The sequence below is a fragment of the Triticum aestivum genome, chromosome 7D, assembly GCF_018294505.1.
Source record: "Triticum aestivum cultivar Chinese Spring chromosome 7D, IWGSC CS RefSeq v2.1, whole genome shotgun sequence".
NCBI classification, from domain to species: Eukaryota; Viridiplantae; Streptophyta; class Magnoliopsida; order Poales; family Poaceae; genus Triticum; species Triticum aestivum.
Genome location: NC_057814.1, coordinates 430,054,573 through 430,068,322, shown reverse-complemented (window position 1 = coordinate 430,068,322; position 13,750 = coordinate 430,054,573). Strand labels below are relative to the sequence as shown.

At 42.5% G+C, this 13,750-nt stretch overlaps 2 protein-coding genes across 5 annotated transcripts; both read left to right on the top strand.

The window, feature by feature from the left end:
- Positions 1-334: 334 nt before the first annotated feature.
- On the top strand, positions 335-6,338 carry LOC123163741 (elongation factor Ts, mitochondrial). 4 transcript variants are annotated; one of them, XM_044581101.1, is made up of 9 exons: positions 335-578; positions 710-1,023; positions 1,117-1,289; positions 2,047-2,127; positions 3,960-4,134; positions 4,725-4,909; positions 5,414-5,539; positions 5,626-5,714; positions 5,978-6,338. In XM_044581101.1, the coding sequence occupies exons 2-9, from the start codon at positions 759-761 to the stop codon at positions 6,021-6,023; spliced, it is 1,140 nt and encodes a 379-aa protein (XP_044437036.1). In that variant the 5' UTR covers positions 335-578; positions 710-758; the 3' UTR covers positions 6,024-6,338. The 4 variants fall into 4 exon arrangements, with proteins under 4 accessions (XP_044437036.1, XP_044437035.1, XP_044437034.1 ...); XM_044581100.1 differs by having other exon boundaries at positions 5,975-6,338; XM_044581099.1 differs by having other exon boundaries at positions 337-578; positions 747-1,023.
- Positions 6,339-8,128: 1,790 nt separating this feature from the next.
- LOC123163742 (uncharacterized) lies at positions 8,129-12,998 on the top strand. Its single transcript, XM_044581102.1, has 4 exons — positions 8,129-8,633; positions 9,054-9,251; positions 9,955-10,038; positions 12,016-12,998. Exons 1-4 carry the CDS (start codon positions 8,502-8,504, stop codon positions 12,682-12,684), a joined length of 1,083 nt encoding a protein of 360 aa, XP_044437037.1. The 5' UTR covers positions 8,129-8,501; the 3' UTR covers positions 12,685-12,998.
- Positions 12,999-13,750: the final 752 nt, after the last annotated feature.

The window sequence follows — 13,750 nt, the reverse complement described above, 5'->3', positions numbered from 1 at the left end:
GGCGGCTGCGGGGGACAACCGACGCTAGTACGACGAGGCAGGCAGCGGGGGACAGGCGGGCAGAGTGGCGGCGGCGTCGATTTTGGGCGAATTCAGCGGACGGCGGATTGGGCGGGCAGCGGTCGCGCGGAAGCACACGGAAAGCAGTTAGACGATTGGCGCGCGGTTGCCATTTTTATATCTTCTGTAGGTGGAGATGTAAATTTGCATCGCGAGGTATTGAATTTTACATCTTCGGGAGGTAGAGATGTTGCATCTACATCATCCGTTAAAGTCTTGAAGAGGGAATTTCGGGCCTCAAAGATGTAAAAATTAGTTATTCATTGGAGATGTTCTTAGTATGTGTGGGTGACACACCCAGCAGAGCATCCAGCCTCATCGGTGCTCTCCAAGGTTTTCCATTTTTCCATCCATCCGGATCCAGTAAAGAAAAGGTTTTCTTTTTTCCTTTTTCTGCTCCTGGTTCAACCCCTTACGAAACCCTACCGCGCGCACCCTCCTCTCGGCTCCCAGTCTCCCACCCTCTCTGGCGTTCGGCGGCGGCGGTTGAACGGCGGCCGGCACCGGCGGATCTGCAGGTGGGGCCCAATTCCTCTCTTTCTCCCTGCGCTTGACGCCCTCTCTCCTCTCTGCATCTGGCAGCGGCGGCGCCTAATCGTCTTTTATCCAAAACTGAATTTGGCTGCTGTGATGTGCGTTGCCTGTGTAGTTTTCTGAAGAATTGCGTCTGTCCGCCCTTGTTGCAGAGCAATCCGAGAATGGCTTGGGGTCAGGGTGCTAGAAGGCCCATACTAGGGCTTCTGTCTCGTGCTCAACGACAAGCCGCTCGAGGGTATACTTCTGCAACGTTCGAAACTCATCTGTCGAGCAATCATTTTGCCCAAAATGGCATGATTCGTAGGAGATTTAGCTCTGAGGTGCCTGCTTCGGAGCAAATGAATCTTATTAAACAACTACGCGAAAGAACGTGTGCCCCGATCAAAGATGTCAAAGCTTCGCTAGTCAGTTGCAACTGGGATATTGGTTAGCTCTTCTTTCTTCTCGCTTTAGGCGCAGCTTTGTTGACAAATGTGTTTATTCCCTCCATTCTTACCCCAGTTTGTTGATTTCTTTCAGAGGATGCACAAAAGGATCTAAGGAAAAGAGGGGTGATATCTGCTGCCAAAAAGTCGTCAAGGACTGCTGCTGAAGGTTTGCTAGCTATCGCACAAGATGAGAAAAGGGCTGTTGTGGTCGAGCTAAACTGCGAGACTGACTTTGTGGCAAGAAATGATGTGTTCCAGTATCTGGTCGGTATCACCCTCAGCAACATGATTTGTGTTATCTTAACATATGACTTAGATGTGCAATACTTATGGCACATCTAGATGTGCTTTAGCAAAACTGAATCTTATAATTATACTGAACCATGTAAGAGTGAGAGGCAAGGTCCTTTTAGGTCCATATCCTTAACATAAGTATATGAAAATTAGAAGATGATTTTATTGTAGTTGACATAAGTAGAAATCATTTCTCCATGACTTGAAGAGTATCATTTTAATTTTGGGAAAAGATGGCAATTCGTCTGATTTTAAGATCTCAGACGATTTTAAATTGGGAGTCCGTTTTTTGGACGGTAGAAAATCAAGCGCACATGGTATGGGAGCAGATTGGCAGCTGATTGTTTTTTCGGATGGTAGAAAATCAGGCCCACGTGTCTGGTGTGTGAGGGGAGTTGGATGACGGACCCACCAATTCCCCTTTATAATAGCAGTAGTAAATGTTGTGTCGGACCTTATGTTATATAAAACATAAATAAGAATTTTCTAACCTATATATGGTCAGCTTTCTAGTTTTTGTCTGATACTCCAACTTCAAACTCTGTTGTAATTGTATTCTTGAAGTACTCTGTTCATGTCATTTTATATTCTAGGATATTAATAAATTCTGGTATCATATTGGACAAAACACCAGAGTGTACTTAATTAAATGTGTTGATTATTATCTGTGCTCTCACACGGATACAATGTCGATAACCCTTTTTTCCAAAATTTATTTGCCATGCAGGCTTCATCCTTGGCAAAGATGGCTTTGTCAGCACAGGATCCCGGCAAATTGGTTTTTCCTTTTGCTCCTGCATATTTGGAGGTGTGTAATTACCTGTTGGTTAGTTTATTGAACATCTATTGTTTCTATCATCCTCCCCTGCTGAGCAGTTCCAATACATGACATATGGTATTTTGCTTATATCTACCAGTGATGGCTGTAGGCTCGTCACTACCAAATCCAGATTATTAGATTTTAATTGATGGAGTTTCATGTTGATTTATATTCCATTTGAACTGGCTTTATGATCAAATTTGTGTAAAGTGTTATGGCAGGGCCTAATACAATCTAAGCCTTGTGGGCATCAGTTTTTCATTACGTATGGAGTCGGTTTGGTGAATTGCTTGAAGTACTAAAATACCATTGATCAAGAACATGGATATGTCATAGTGTTATGTCGTGACCTAGTATCACTGAAATTTTGTAGATATTGGCAAGAGTTGATATGATAAACTTGACATGGCATCTACTAATGCAACATGAGTGAAAAAGTAGATCATAGTATAAATGAAGGGGTTTGCAACACCAACAGAAGTTCCTGTAATGAAGGTGATGCAGCCTTAGCAGTGCAAGTAAGATTATTTGTGTCCTGCACTGTTGACTTTGTGAATCTATGCCGAGACTAGTTTGTCGTATATTTGATTTGTGATTGGTGAGGAATGGGATGGGTGAATGGCGGTGATGATTTTGAGGGTCATCATATTCAATTATACAGGCAATGCTTGGTGACAAGCATAAAGCATCTGACAACAACAACAACAACAACAACAAAGCCTTTAGTCCCAAACAAGTTGGGGTAGGCTAGAGGTGAAACCCATAAGATCTCGCAACCAACTCATGGCTCTGGCACATGGATAGCAAGCTTCCACGCACCCCTGTCCATAGCTAGCTCTTTGGTGATACTCCAATCCTTCAGGTCTCTCTTAACGGACTCCTCCCATGTCAAATTTGGTCTACCCCGCCCTCTCTTGACATTCTCCGCACGCTTTAGCCGTCCGCTATGCACTGGAGCTTCTGGAGGCCTGCGCTGAATATGCCCAAACCATCTCAGACGATGTTGGACAAGCTTCTCCTCAATTGGTGCTACCCCAACTCTTTCTCAGATATCATCATTCCGGACTCGATCCTTCCTCGTGTGGCCACACATCCATCTCAACATACGCATCTCCGCCACACCTAACTGTTGAACATGTCGCCTTTTAGTCGGCCAACACTCCGCGCCATACAACATTGCGGGTCGAACCGCCGTCCTGTAGAACTTGCCTTTTAGCTTTTGTGGCACTCTCTTGTCACAGAGAATGCCAGAAGCTTGGCGCCACTTCATCCATCCGGCTTTGATTCGATGGTTCACATCTTCATCAATACCCCCATCCTCCCGCAACATTGACCCCAAATACCGAAAGGTGTCCTTCCGAGGTACCACCCGGCCATCAAGGCTAACCTCCTCCTCCTCACATCTAGTAGTACTGAAACCGCACATCATGTACTCGGTTTTAGTTCTACTAAGCCTAAACCCTTTCGATTCCAAGGTTTGTCTCCATAACTCAACTTCCTATTTACCCCCGTCCGACTATCGTCAAAGCATAAAGCATCTGAAACGAAATGAAATTACTTCAGGTGGTTTTGGTTGGATTTCCTGTTTTGCTTATGTTACATTACTTTTGGAACAATTTGGTACCTGTTTCTCAGTTGTAGTGCCTTGCAGTGCCTGCGTCTATTTATCATAGATGGATAGTAAATTTTAGGCTAATAATGTCTGATGATCTATATAAATTGAAGTGTCTGCAATACAGCTGAGATTATTATATGTTTATCTTCCTTTTTTTCTGTTTTTTTCATGTGAGAAACTACTACATTGCTCCTCATCTTTGCAGAACATGAGTATTAACCTAGATCATCCTAAACTCAGTGGTGAAACAACTGTTCAAAATGCTGTTACAGAAGTCGCTGCCATGGTTGGGGAGAATGTAAAACTCAGACGAGGTTTCATGTTGTCCACGACTGGACATGGTGTCGTTTCATCTTATCTGCATACCTGTCCTCAGCCAGGTGCACAGACGTTATTTCAGTTTGTCAAGTTTTATCCAGACCATGTGTCTGCCATTCTTCAGATTTTTTATTTCGTTGGCTAAGTATGATTTTTAAACACCACGAACAATAATTTTCAGCTGGAGCATGTTTGTCTCCTATTTATTCTTATCACCATTTCATTCATTGTAGACAACTGGATATCATATACAGTACTGTGTATTTTGTTCAAAAAAAAATACAGTACTGTGTATTTATTGTATTTGTAGCAGGAGACAGGCCTTAGTGTACTGTTGCAGAACTGTTGGCAGAAACATAGCTGTGCAGCCATACTGCTGATAAATTGCAATTTCAACAACTCTTGAATTTTGTACTAGCAGTACAACATTAAGAAAATGACACTTGATCTAAAACCTGGAAGCCTTGTTTCTGTACTCCTTATATAAATTACACGTTATATTAATCCTACTAATAATCTCTTTCCTAAGATGGCCAAACTCGGTGTTATCATTTGTTCCTGTCAGCACTCTTTTCTTTTTCTCATTTTCTCCTTTCTTTGGATAAACGGCACATTTGCTCGTTCACTTAATTAATGCATTTTCTTGCTTCAGGTTTGGGCCGCATTGCTGGATTGATTACATTAGAAGCAGAAGATAGCAGTGCTTCCCTTGATGCTCTCAAGAGAGTTGGGTCGTCTATCGCAATGCATATTGTTGCAGCAAAACCATTATTCTTATCAAAAGAATTGGTTTCTGCTGCAGCTTTAGAAAATGAACGTGACGTGCTCCGAACTCAGGTATCCTTATTCTGACATTACCTAGAATGATTTACAGTCATATAGTCGTGTGGCTGAGTAGTTGACATCCATCCACTATTATGCAAGAAATGGACATGCACTTGTGTGATAAATGTGTCTATCACAGGCCATCAGCTGGTTCTTAAGTTTTCTACCATTTTGACAGAACAAACAAAACAATTTTACAAAGTAGGGAATGACTAAGGATAAGCAGATGCATGCATCGCCGTAAGATTTTGGATTAAAAGAAAGAAGAAACATGTGTGTTGCGGAGATGAGAAAGATGATGTAACGGGAAGCAGCCTGATCATATCATAAGATTTTTGGATTAGTAATATCGGGAGAGCTGTTTGGTTTAAGTTTTAGAAGTGGGTAGCATTTACACTGCTTATTTCCATGAGTTGAATTAATGTGTTTTATGACATGGATCCTTAATATGAGGGTGAGCTGTGCATGCCAAGTTACTTAAGAAAAGACATGACATACTGCTTTGTAACATGTTAGGCTGAAAGTTCAGGTAAACCCCAAATGGCCATAGAGAAAATGGTGGAGGGCCGATTGAGGAAGTATTTTGAAGATGTCGTGCTTTTGGAGCAAAAATACGTTGTTAATGATAGCACAAACATTAAGGTAAGTTGGCCAACCTTTTCCTTGATGATTTACGGCCGTGAATTGTGATCTCTAATAGCTTTGCTTGTTGGTATCATTCTTTTCAGACTCTGCTGAATGATTTGTCAAAGGAGGTTGGTTCGAAAGTAACAATTGGCAATTTTATCAGAATGGAAGTTGGAGAAGGAATTGAGAGGTACAATTTGTGTCTACTGCCATCTCTAACAACGTTTTTGCTCGACTAATCTCTTTTGTTATGCATACTGACCTCGGTGTCATTAACAATATACATAATACGTTAATTGATGGTCTATCATCCATCCAAAACAAAACTAGATTCAATTTTCTTCAGGCGTCGTTTTTTATGCAAATGGGAAATACAACTTTTTTTCTTACTAGTTCATCTCATTTTGTTTGTTCACTTAACCAGTTACTAACCTCAGCTTTTGTGCTCAGCAGACCTGAGGAAACAGCTAAAAAAGAAGCTATGGCTTGTGCTGCGTAAATTGCGAGCTGAGATGAATCAAATGCATTGGTTCCTTTCTCCTGATAATTAACATGGGCTCTCATCTTTTGTCCAAGGGGATGTTTTTTCTGCAAATGTATAAATGCCCATCAATCAATTAGCTAGATGTTGGCAAACAAGTTAAAGAAACATTGTGGTAAATTGAATCAAACTGAATAATGTACGACTGAAACGAAAGGCCACGCGTGCTGAGACCTGCAAGGCTGCAAATGTTGGGGTTTGCTCGCTATTTGTCTGATTGAACTGCGGTGTGATCGAATAAAGATTGCAATAGCTCAAAGAAAATTTTGTGCATGCTGTTCCGGCGTGTTATACCTTTTGATCTTGTTGGTGGATTGGATATGCGTATTTGACACCATCAGTTGCCATGTACGATTGGACCATCGCCTCCCTTTTGCTGCGTGTCATGTTCCTCTCTGGTTTCCTTGTCTGTAGAGAAACGGTGTCAACCAAAGTGTTGCACCCGCGTTGGTTTGTGAATGCTGGCAGTGTGGCCACACCACAGGAGATGCAAACAAAATGACCCTGCATTGGTGAGTTTTTTAATCTAACCTAGTAAAGGCCCTAAGTAAGGGAAAGAGAAATGACAATCAAAACAATATGTATCTAAATTCTACTTGAAACCGCTGCCATACCTATTGGCATTGCCATGCATATCTCATGATGATGAATGGACAACATCGAGAAGTACCTCCGAAAACATGTAGAGTAACAAGCCATGTTGGATAGATTCCCCCGAATTTAAGTTCTAAGTGAAGACCTTAGATCAAAATGTTAGGGAAATTCTCTTGATAAACACTATTAAATAAACGAAGTGATAAATTCCATCAATAAAGTTGAGGTACAAAACAATAGAAAAATTGCTTCTATAAGTGGAGAAATAATTCAAGCGACGAATCATATGGGAAACAGGGACTTAGCACCGAACCGTCATCTGATATGCTAGTTGAGTTTTATATTGCAATGGATCATGATGATTTCGTTTGTCTAACTAGCTTTGGAGAAATCCGACTAGAATTGTAAAGTTTCTAAAATAATAATGATTTGGCTGAATAGCATGTTGTCAACTACATCCGTAACTAGACAAATTTAAGACAAATAATTTGGGACGGAGGTTGTACTTTGTGGTTATATAATAGAACTCCTCGTCGATAGATGCCATGAATGGTTGTTAGGTCTATATTTGTATTTTTATTAACCATGCCGCAATTACTAATTTACGTGGTTGGTCGCTGTCTTCATCACCAACAATCACATACAGATGCGAACCAACCGGTGGTTGGATGGTTAGAGAGACTGTGGTATCCTCAGCCCACCAGGGTTAAGTCCTGGTGCTCGCACGGTGACTTCGTAAATCTCAAGATGATATGCCGGCTCAGTCTTTCGAAGGTGCTCATAGGGATATGGTGTGCGTGTGTGCGTTCATAGAGGTGAGTGTATGCGCGTGTATATGAGCGCTTGCCTCTATACTGTGGGTGCCATGAAACCTCCAACAAAATCAAAAAAAGTTGGGCATTTGTACCTCAAATCCAACTATCCAATGGTGCATTTTTGTTTGATTAATTATGTTGTCTAGACCATATTCAATGGTCTATATTGTCTTGGTAAATTCTAAACAACAAGTATTTTATCAGAATTAGACACATCGACATGCATGCCACATGGTTAAACAATCTATATTAGCCACGTGGAATTCATAATTAATGGCAATCGTATATGTGTCGCTACACACAATTTTACATAATATACAATCATAAATGTATATAGACATATACAACCAAGAGGAAAGCATATACCATGTGAAATATGTACATATGGGCAGAGAAGACTACTAGAGTTCGGTGTGCAGACAATGCAAGGTGTAAAATAAAATGGATATTTACAGTGAAAAATGATTTGATAAAAAAGAAGGGAATAATTACACAATTGCGGGGATAGTTATTGCGTGACCAAACAAAATTCTATTTTTTCATATATATATTTTTGGATGGTTTGGATTGATCAGATAAAATCAAACAAAATTTTCATCGGTATAGATTTTTGTTAGGGATATCGGTATAGATATCAACTGCACAGGTGATTGTAAAATGTGTTCCATGACCCAATCTGAAAAAACCGTAATCCGCACATCCTCCCAGGCCCCAGCCCCAGCAGCCCGCGACTCTCGGCGGCGCTTGCTCCCCGTCGGCGCACTCGCTTCTCCCTGGTTCCTCGGCGCCGCTCGCTCTACCCCTTTGTCTCTGGCGCGCAGCCTCGCTTGCCTTCCCCCTCGTCGCCCTAGCCGGCCGCGGGTGCGCCCGCGCCCCCACCGTTGTTGTGGCCTGCTGGTGCGCCCGCGTCCTGGGCCCCGCCTCGTCGTCACCGGAGTCGCGCTGCGCCGTTCGCCTCCTTGCCTGAGCTCTCGTGCCTTCCTCCTCTCTCCCGCCCTAAATCGGTTCTGCATGTTACCGAATACGCATGTCGTCCACCTCCTGCCTAGCCCCTCCCCCTCTGCGGCTCCCCTGCGGTAGGGTTAGGCTCCCACCTCCCTCCGCCGCCGCCGAGAGGCCATCACTCAGATTTAAGCCTGGCGGGGCTGCTCACACCAAGGTAAGGCGGAAACGACCCCCTGCTCTCGGGTTCAACCGTTTGCCTTTATTTCTGTGTAGCCGGTCGTGTGGTTGTCTGCCGCAACTATTGCAGGCAAGCCTTGTACGAGCATCACAGTGCTCGGCTTTGTGGAGTTTGGGACAAAGGGCTACAGATTTTGCGAGTCGTGTGGGTCAGTTTAGTAATCTTGGTTCCAGATTATATCTGTAGACGAAAGCAACGATGGATTCATTCACTTGGATATGTGTGGTTTATTTGCCAGTTTGATGTATTAAGTTAGGTTTCTAAGCTGCAACATTGCTGCTATCCACCCGGCCAATTTGAATGTCATGCCCATCAATTTGCTTTGTTAGTGTCAAAATGGCATGCTACTTGGGTTAATTTCATTTTCTTTTTCGCGTGCTTGTTGTGTGCATTTAGGGATGGAGGCTGGTTCACATCTCGTGCTTCAGGCAGGAGCAAGACGTCTCAACAACATCTGACGATGGCACCGGCTTCAAATACAATGAGCAGGCGGAGATCTCAGGGGACCCTGACCTGAAGGAGGAAGACTGTGGAAGCCCCAACAGGGATGATCAGAATTATGTAAAGGGAGACTGGTTTGTTAGAACGCATAAGGTTTGTCTGGTTTATTTTCTGCATTCCAGCTACATTGTGTTTGACCAATAGGAATTCCAGATGTAGAATATATTAGTAGGATACTGTAAAATGAAGCATAGTATGTGCAATGCAATAGAAGTAAAGCTACCAGTTTCTAAGTTCAGTTGCTCACTTCAATGCTATTTGAGAGCTTAAGAGATAAGATAGCCAGCAGTCATGTATGAAATCGTGGCATAAAACATTATACACAGATGAAGGAGACATTGTGAATTACTCCGTTATCCAATTTGAGTTCGTAACTTGATCTGTTAAATCCTGGGCACAGTTTTCAAGTTTGTATACTGAACCGCTTTGCTTCTGCCAGTATTAATCGGCCTGTTAACAAGATTAGTTGTTGCACATGATTGGTTTCTTACCAATATGGACATGTGCTTTTCTCTGTCTGTGTTTTGCCAGTCAATGTGTGGACCGAAGAAAAATAGCTATCATTGTTTTTTTTCCTATACTACCGTGGGATTTGCAGTTATTTGGTAGAATACTTATCATCTTATTGTTAATATACTTTGAAAATTAGTTTCTAACTCTCATTGGATATTTGATCGGTTCAGGTGCTCATATTTTGTTTAGTGCCAATTGGCTAGATATTGATGTTAGTCCTTTTCATTGTTAAGACTTCAATTTTCTCTTGTGAGTCAATGAAAATTCTGAATTTGTCTCCCAGATAAAGGAAAATCTACGGGAAACAATATCCAGATTTTGGAATGAGCGCTGGGCAGTACCTTGGACTGGACAAACAATTACCCAGGTTAGTTCTCAACTTATTCTGTTATGTTCCTATATTAGTTTTGGTTTTGTCGGACATTGGTTTTGCTAATTCATCAGATATCATCTGGATATCCTAAGGGACATGCGTAGGGGCCAGATATTGTTTTTCTTGTGTTGTAATTTGTCCTGTACGACACGGGCAAATCAATAGTAAATCTGATCTAAAAGATGCCGAACCCATGTGATTACTTCTTTTGGATATGGTATGCGACCAGACAGATATTAATATGCCCTCATGTGTCCACCTAGGATTTTTATACTCTTGAGGAAGTCTTATAAGTTACAACAAGGCACTTTGCACTACCATAATGTTCTGTTTTTTTTTTGAATTGCTCAAAGCTCAGCTCCCATGTGGGACATGTGCTATGCACCCGCCTAGAATTTTGCTGCCGCCTCATATAAAGTGTCTTGAGTGTGGTTTTTCTGCACCCCAGCTCGGTGCACCCCCTCTACACCCACGCAAGAAAACATACCAAAAGATTTTGACAAAATCTAAAAGTTTGTGGGAATGATCATCAACAAATGTTAGAGTGGCTTGCAAAGTTTGGTGGTCAAATGACATCCGAGGAGCTCTGTACAAAAAAACAACAAGATTACTCAAAAGGTTTTAGACTTGGTAGAACTAAAACCGAGTACATGAGTTGCGGTTTCAGTACTACTAGGCACGAGGAGGAGGAGGGGGAGGTTAGCCTTGATGGGCAGGTGGTGCCTCAGAAGAACACCTTTCGATATTTGTGGTCAATGCTGCAGAAGGATGGGGATATCGATGAAGATGTGAACCATCTAATCAAAGCCAGATGGATGAAGTGGTGCCAAGCTTCTGGCATTCTCTGTGACAAGAGGAGTGCCACAAAAGCTAAGAGGCAAGTTCTTATAGGATGGCGGTTCGACCCGCAATGTTGTATGGCGCTGAGTGTTGGCCAACTAAAAGGCGACATGTTTAACATTTAGGTGTGGCGGAGATGCGCATGTTGAGGTGGATGTGTGGCCACACAAGGAAGGACCGAGTCCGGAATGATGATATACGAGATAGAGTTGGGGTAGCACTGAATGAAGAGAAGCTTGTCCAACATCGTCTGAGATGGTTTGGGCATATTCAGTGCAGGTCTCCAGAAGCGCCAGTGCATAGCGGATGGCTAAAGCGTGCTGATAATGTGAAGAGAGGTCGGGGTAGACCGAACTTGACATGGGAGGAGTCTGTAAAGAAAGATCTGAAAGACTGGAGTATCACCAGAGAACTAGCCATGGACAGGGGTGCGTGGAGGCTTGCTATCCATGTGCCAGAACCATGAGTTGGTTGTGAGATCTTACGTGTTTCACCTCTAGCCTACCCCAACTTGTTTGGAACTAAAGGCTTTGTTGTTGTTGTTGTTGTTGTACTCAAAATGACTCAAAATGTATGTGCATTGTTTGATCAGAATTTGTAATTTTGTCTTTTTTGTACAGAGCTTCTTGGATGTCATTTGACCACCAAACATTACAAGCTTTGTTGATGATCATTCCCACAAAGTTTTAGATTTTTTCAAAATGTTTTGGTATGTTTTCTTGCGTGGGTGTAGCGGGGGTGCACCGAACTGGGGCTCAGCCACTACTTTCCCAAAAGGTCTTATAGGGATATGGGACAACACAGCAAGCATTACATATTAATAATGTCACTCACTTTAGACTTCTAACTCTAGTGTGGAACTAAAGTCACAACCACAACTCCCCAGGGGCCACTCCAAACAGGCTGGGTATAAACAATATGTTTTCCTTTTAAATAAAATAAGTTATGACGCATGTGCTAGCATATTATGTATATAATGGAAATGAATGGATGCCGCTGGGAATATGTTGGTTATTTGGTTCTCTTGCTAAAGTTACCAGTTAAACGGGGAATGTTGATTGGTATAATGGTCTCTTAGCAGTTTGCATGGATTTGGTATTAAGAGAATCTGGTTATACTTTTTGAAAACAGGTCATGTTTTTGTGGATCGCGACATTTTGGCTTGTGGGTTCCTGGATAGTGCCATTCTTGGCTCATGCTGCTGGCTTTAGCAAGGAAACATTGACGCACAGAGGCCAAGCATTATATAGCCTTGTGACGGACATAACTGAAGGCCTTGCTGGGATTGCTATCCTTCACCAGTGCCTTGGTAGATTCCGTCCCCTTCCTCCAGGCTGGTTTGAGTTCAAATTGAAGGGCAAATGGCATTGGGATGTAGCGTTGGGGTGCCTGTTATTCCCACTGGTGAATTTGCTCTCTCACATCAACATCAGCTTAGTTCATATGTCATCAGGGCCAGTCGCCGGGGTATCCAGTGTAGAGCAATCCATTGTGGCCCGTGACCCGGTGGCAATGGCCTTGTATGCTGTGGTAGTCACTGTATGTGCACCTATATGGGAAGAGATTGTGTTCCGTGGTTTCCTCCTCCCATCTCTAACGCGATACATGCCTCTTCCATGGTCGATCCTGCTAAGTGCCGTGGCATTTGCGCTGGCGCACTTCAACGTGCAAAGGGTGTTGCCGTTGATATTTCTCGGGGTTGTGATGGGAGGTGTCTTTGCTAGATCACGCAACCTATTGGCATCGACGGTGCTTCATAGCCTTTGGAACGGTTTTGTATTCCTGGATTTGATGAAGTGAGGTATGACGCTATTGTTGTGCAGCTTTCGATATCTCCTGTGGAGTTTCCTCCAACCTTTGTGTTCTCATTTTGCATGGAGTAGAGAAGCTAACAAACGGATGTTCAGTGGAGATTAGACAAAAGACAGTTTTTTCAAAGATTTTTGTATAGGGTCAGAAGATAGCTATAGGACTTGTGCCCACAAGCATGTTTCTTACTCATGTAAATTATATACGCGTGAGAATAATTGCCTCATCGTGTATAGAATCACCCATTCATATGTATTGTGTATTTTATTCTTGATTATGTGCTCTGAAATATAAATTCCTTGGTATATCTTGTCCAATGCTATTTCAGATAGCATGATGGAACATGTTTGTTTGTAAGGTACGGGCCTATTCGATTCAAGGGAATCTGATGAGTTAAGAATCATTGTCTCACGATTTTTAGCTCTGGAGTTTGTTTCGCTTTCAGGGCTGAAACCATATGAATTGTTGCTGTGAGCTAGTTTGTACCAATATACAGTGGCAGAGCCAGCCGATTTATAGAGCTGGGCAAAGTCTGACTACTATCACTTGGACTAGCATTTGCTCATGGAATCAGCTAGCTAAACAATAAACCAAAATAAAAATAAAATTATCGAGTCTGTTCTTATGGAATTATTTCCCTTTTTCCTACGGTAACGATGGCAAACAACCGGTCTGAAGAAAAGATGAATCCTGCACTTCTTCACGCCTTCGTGTTGACAACCAGTTCCTACGTTTTTTCTGCTTGCTCCGTTAGGAAAGAGAGAGCCTCCGTTAAAAAAATTGCACAAGACTCAGCTGATCGTTTGAATCTCTCTAAGAACTGGTTGCCCTGCTCTAAAGGAGATATGAATACGTTGGCATAATGGCATAACGCGGGTGCAAATAATATCCGAAGCGTTTTTCCACGTGGCAATGGCCGAGAACAGCAGAAGCATGGCAACTTTAAGCTTCTCCCTACAACCTATCAAGCGACACTACCTGCACACAATAATTACAATTTATAGTGTTTTTTAGATCTAACCTTTCGAAATAACCTGATGCAGGAAAGGGAGTACGT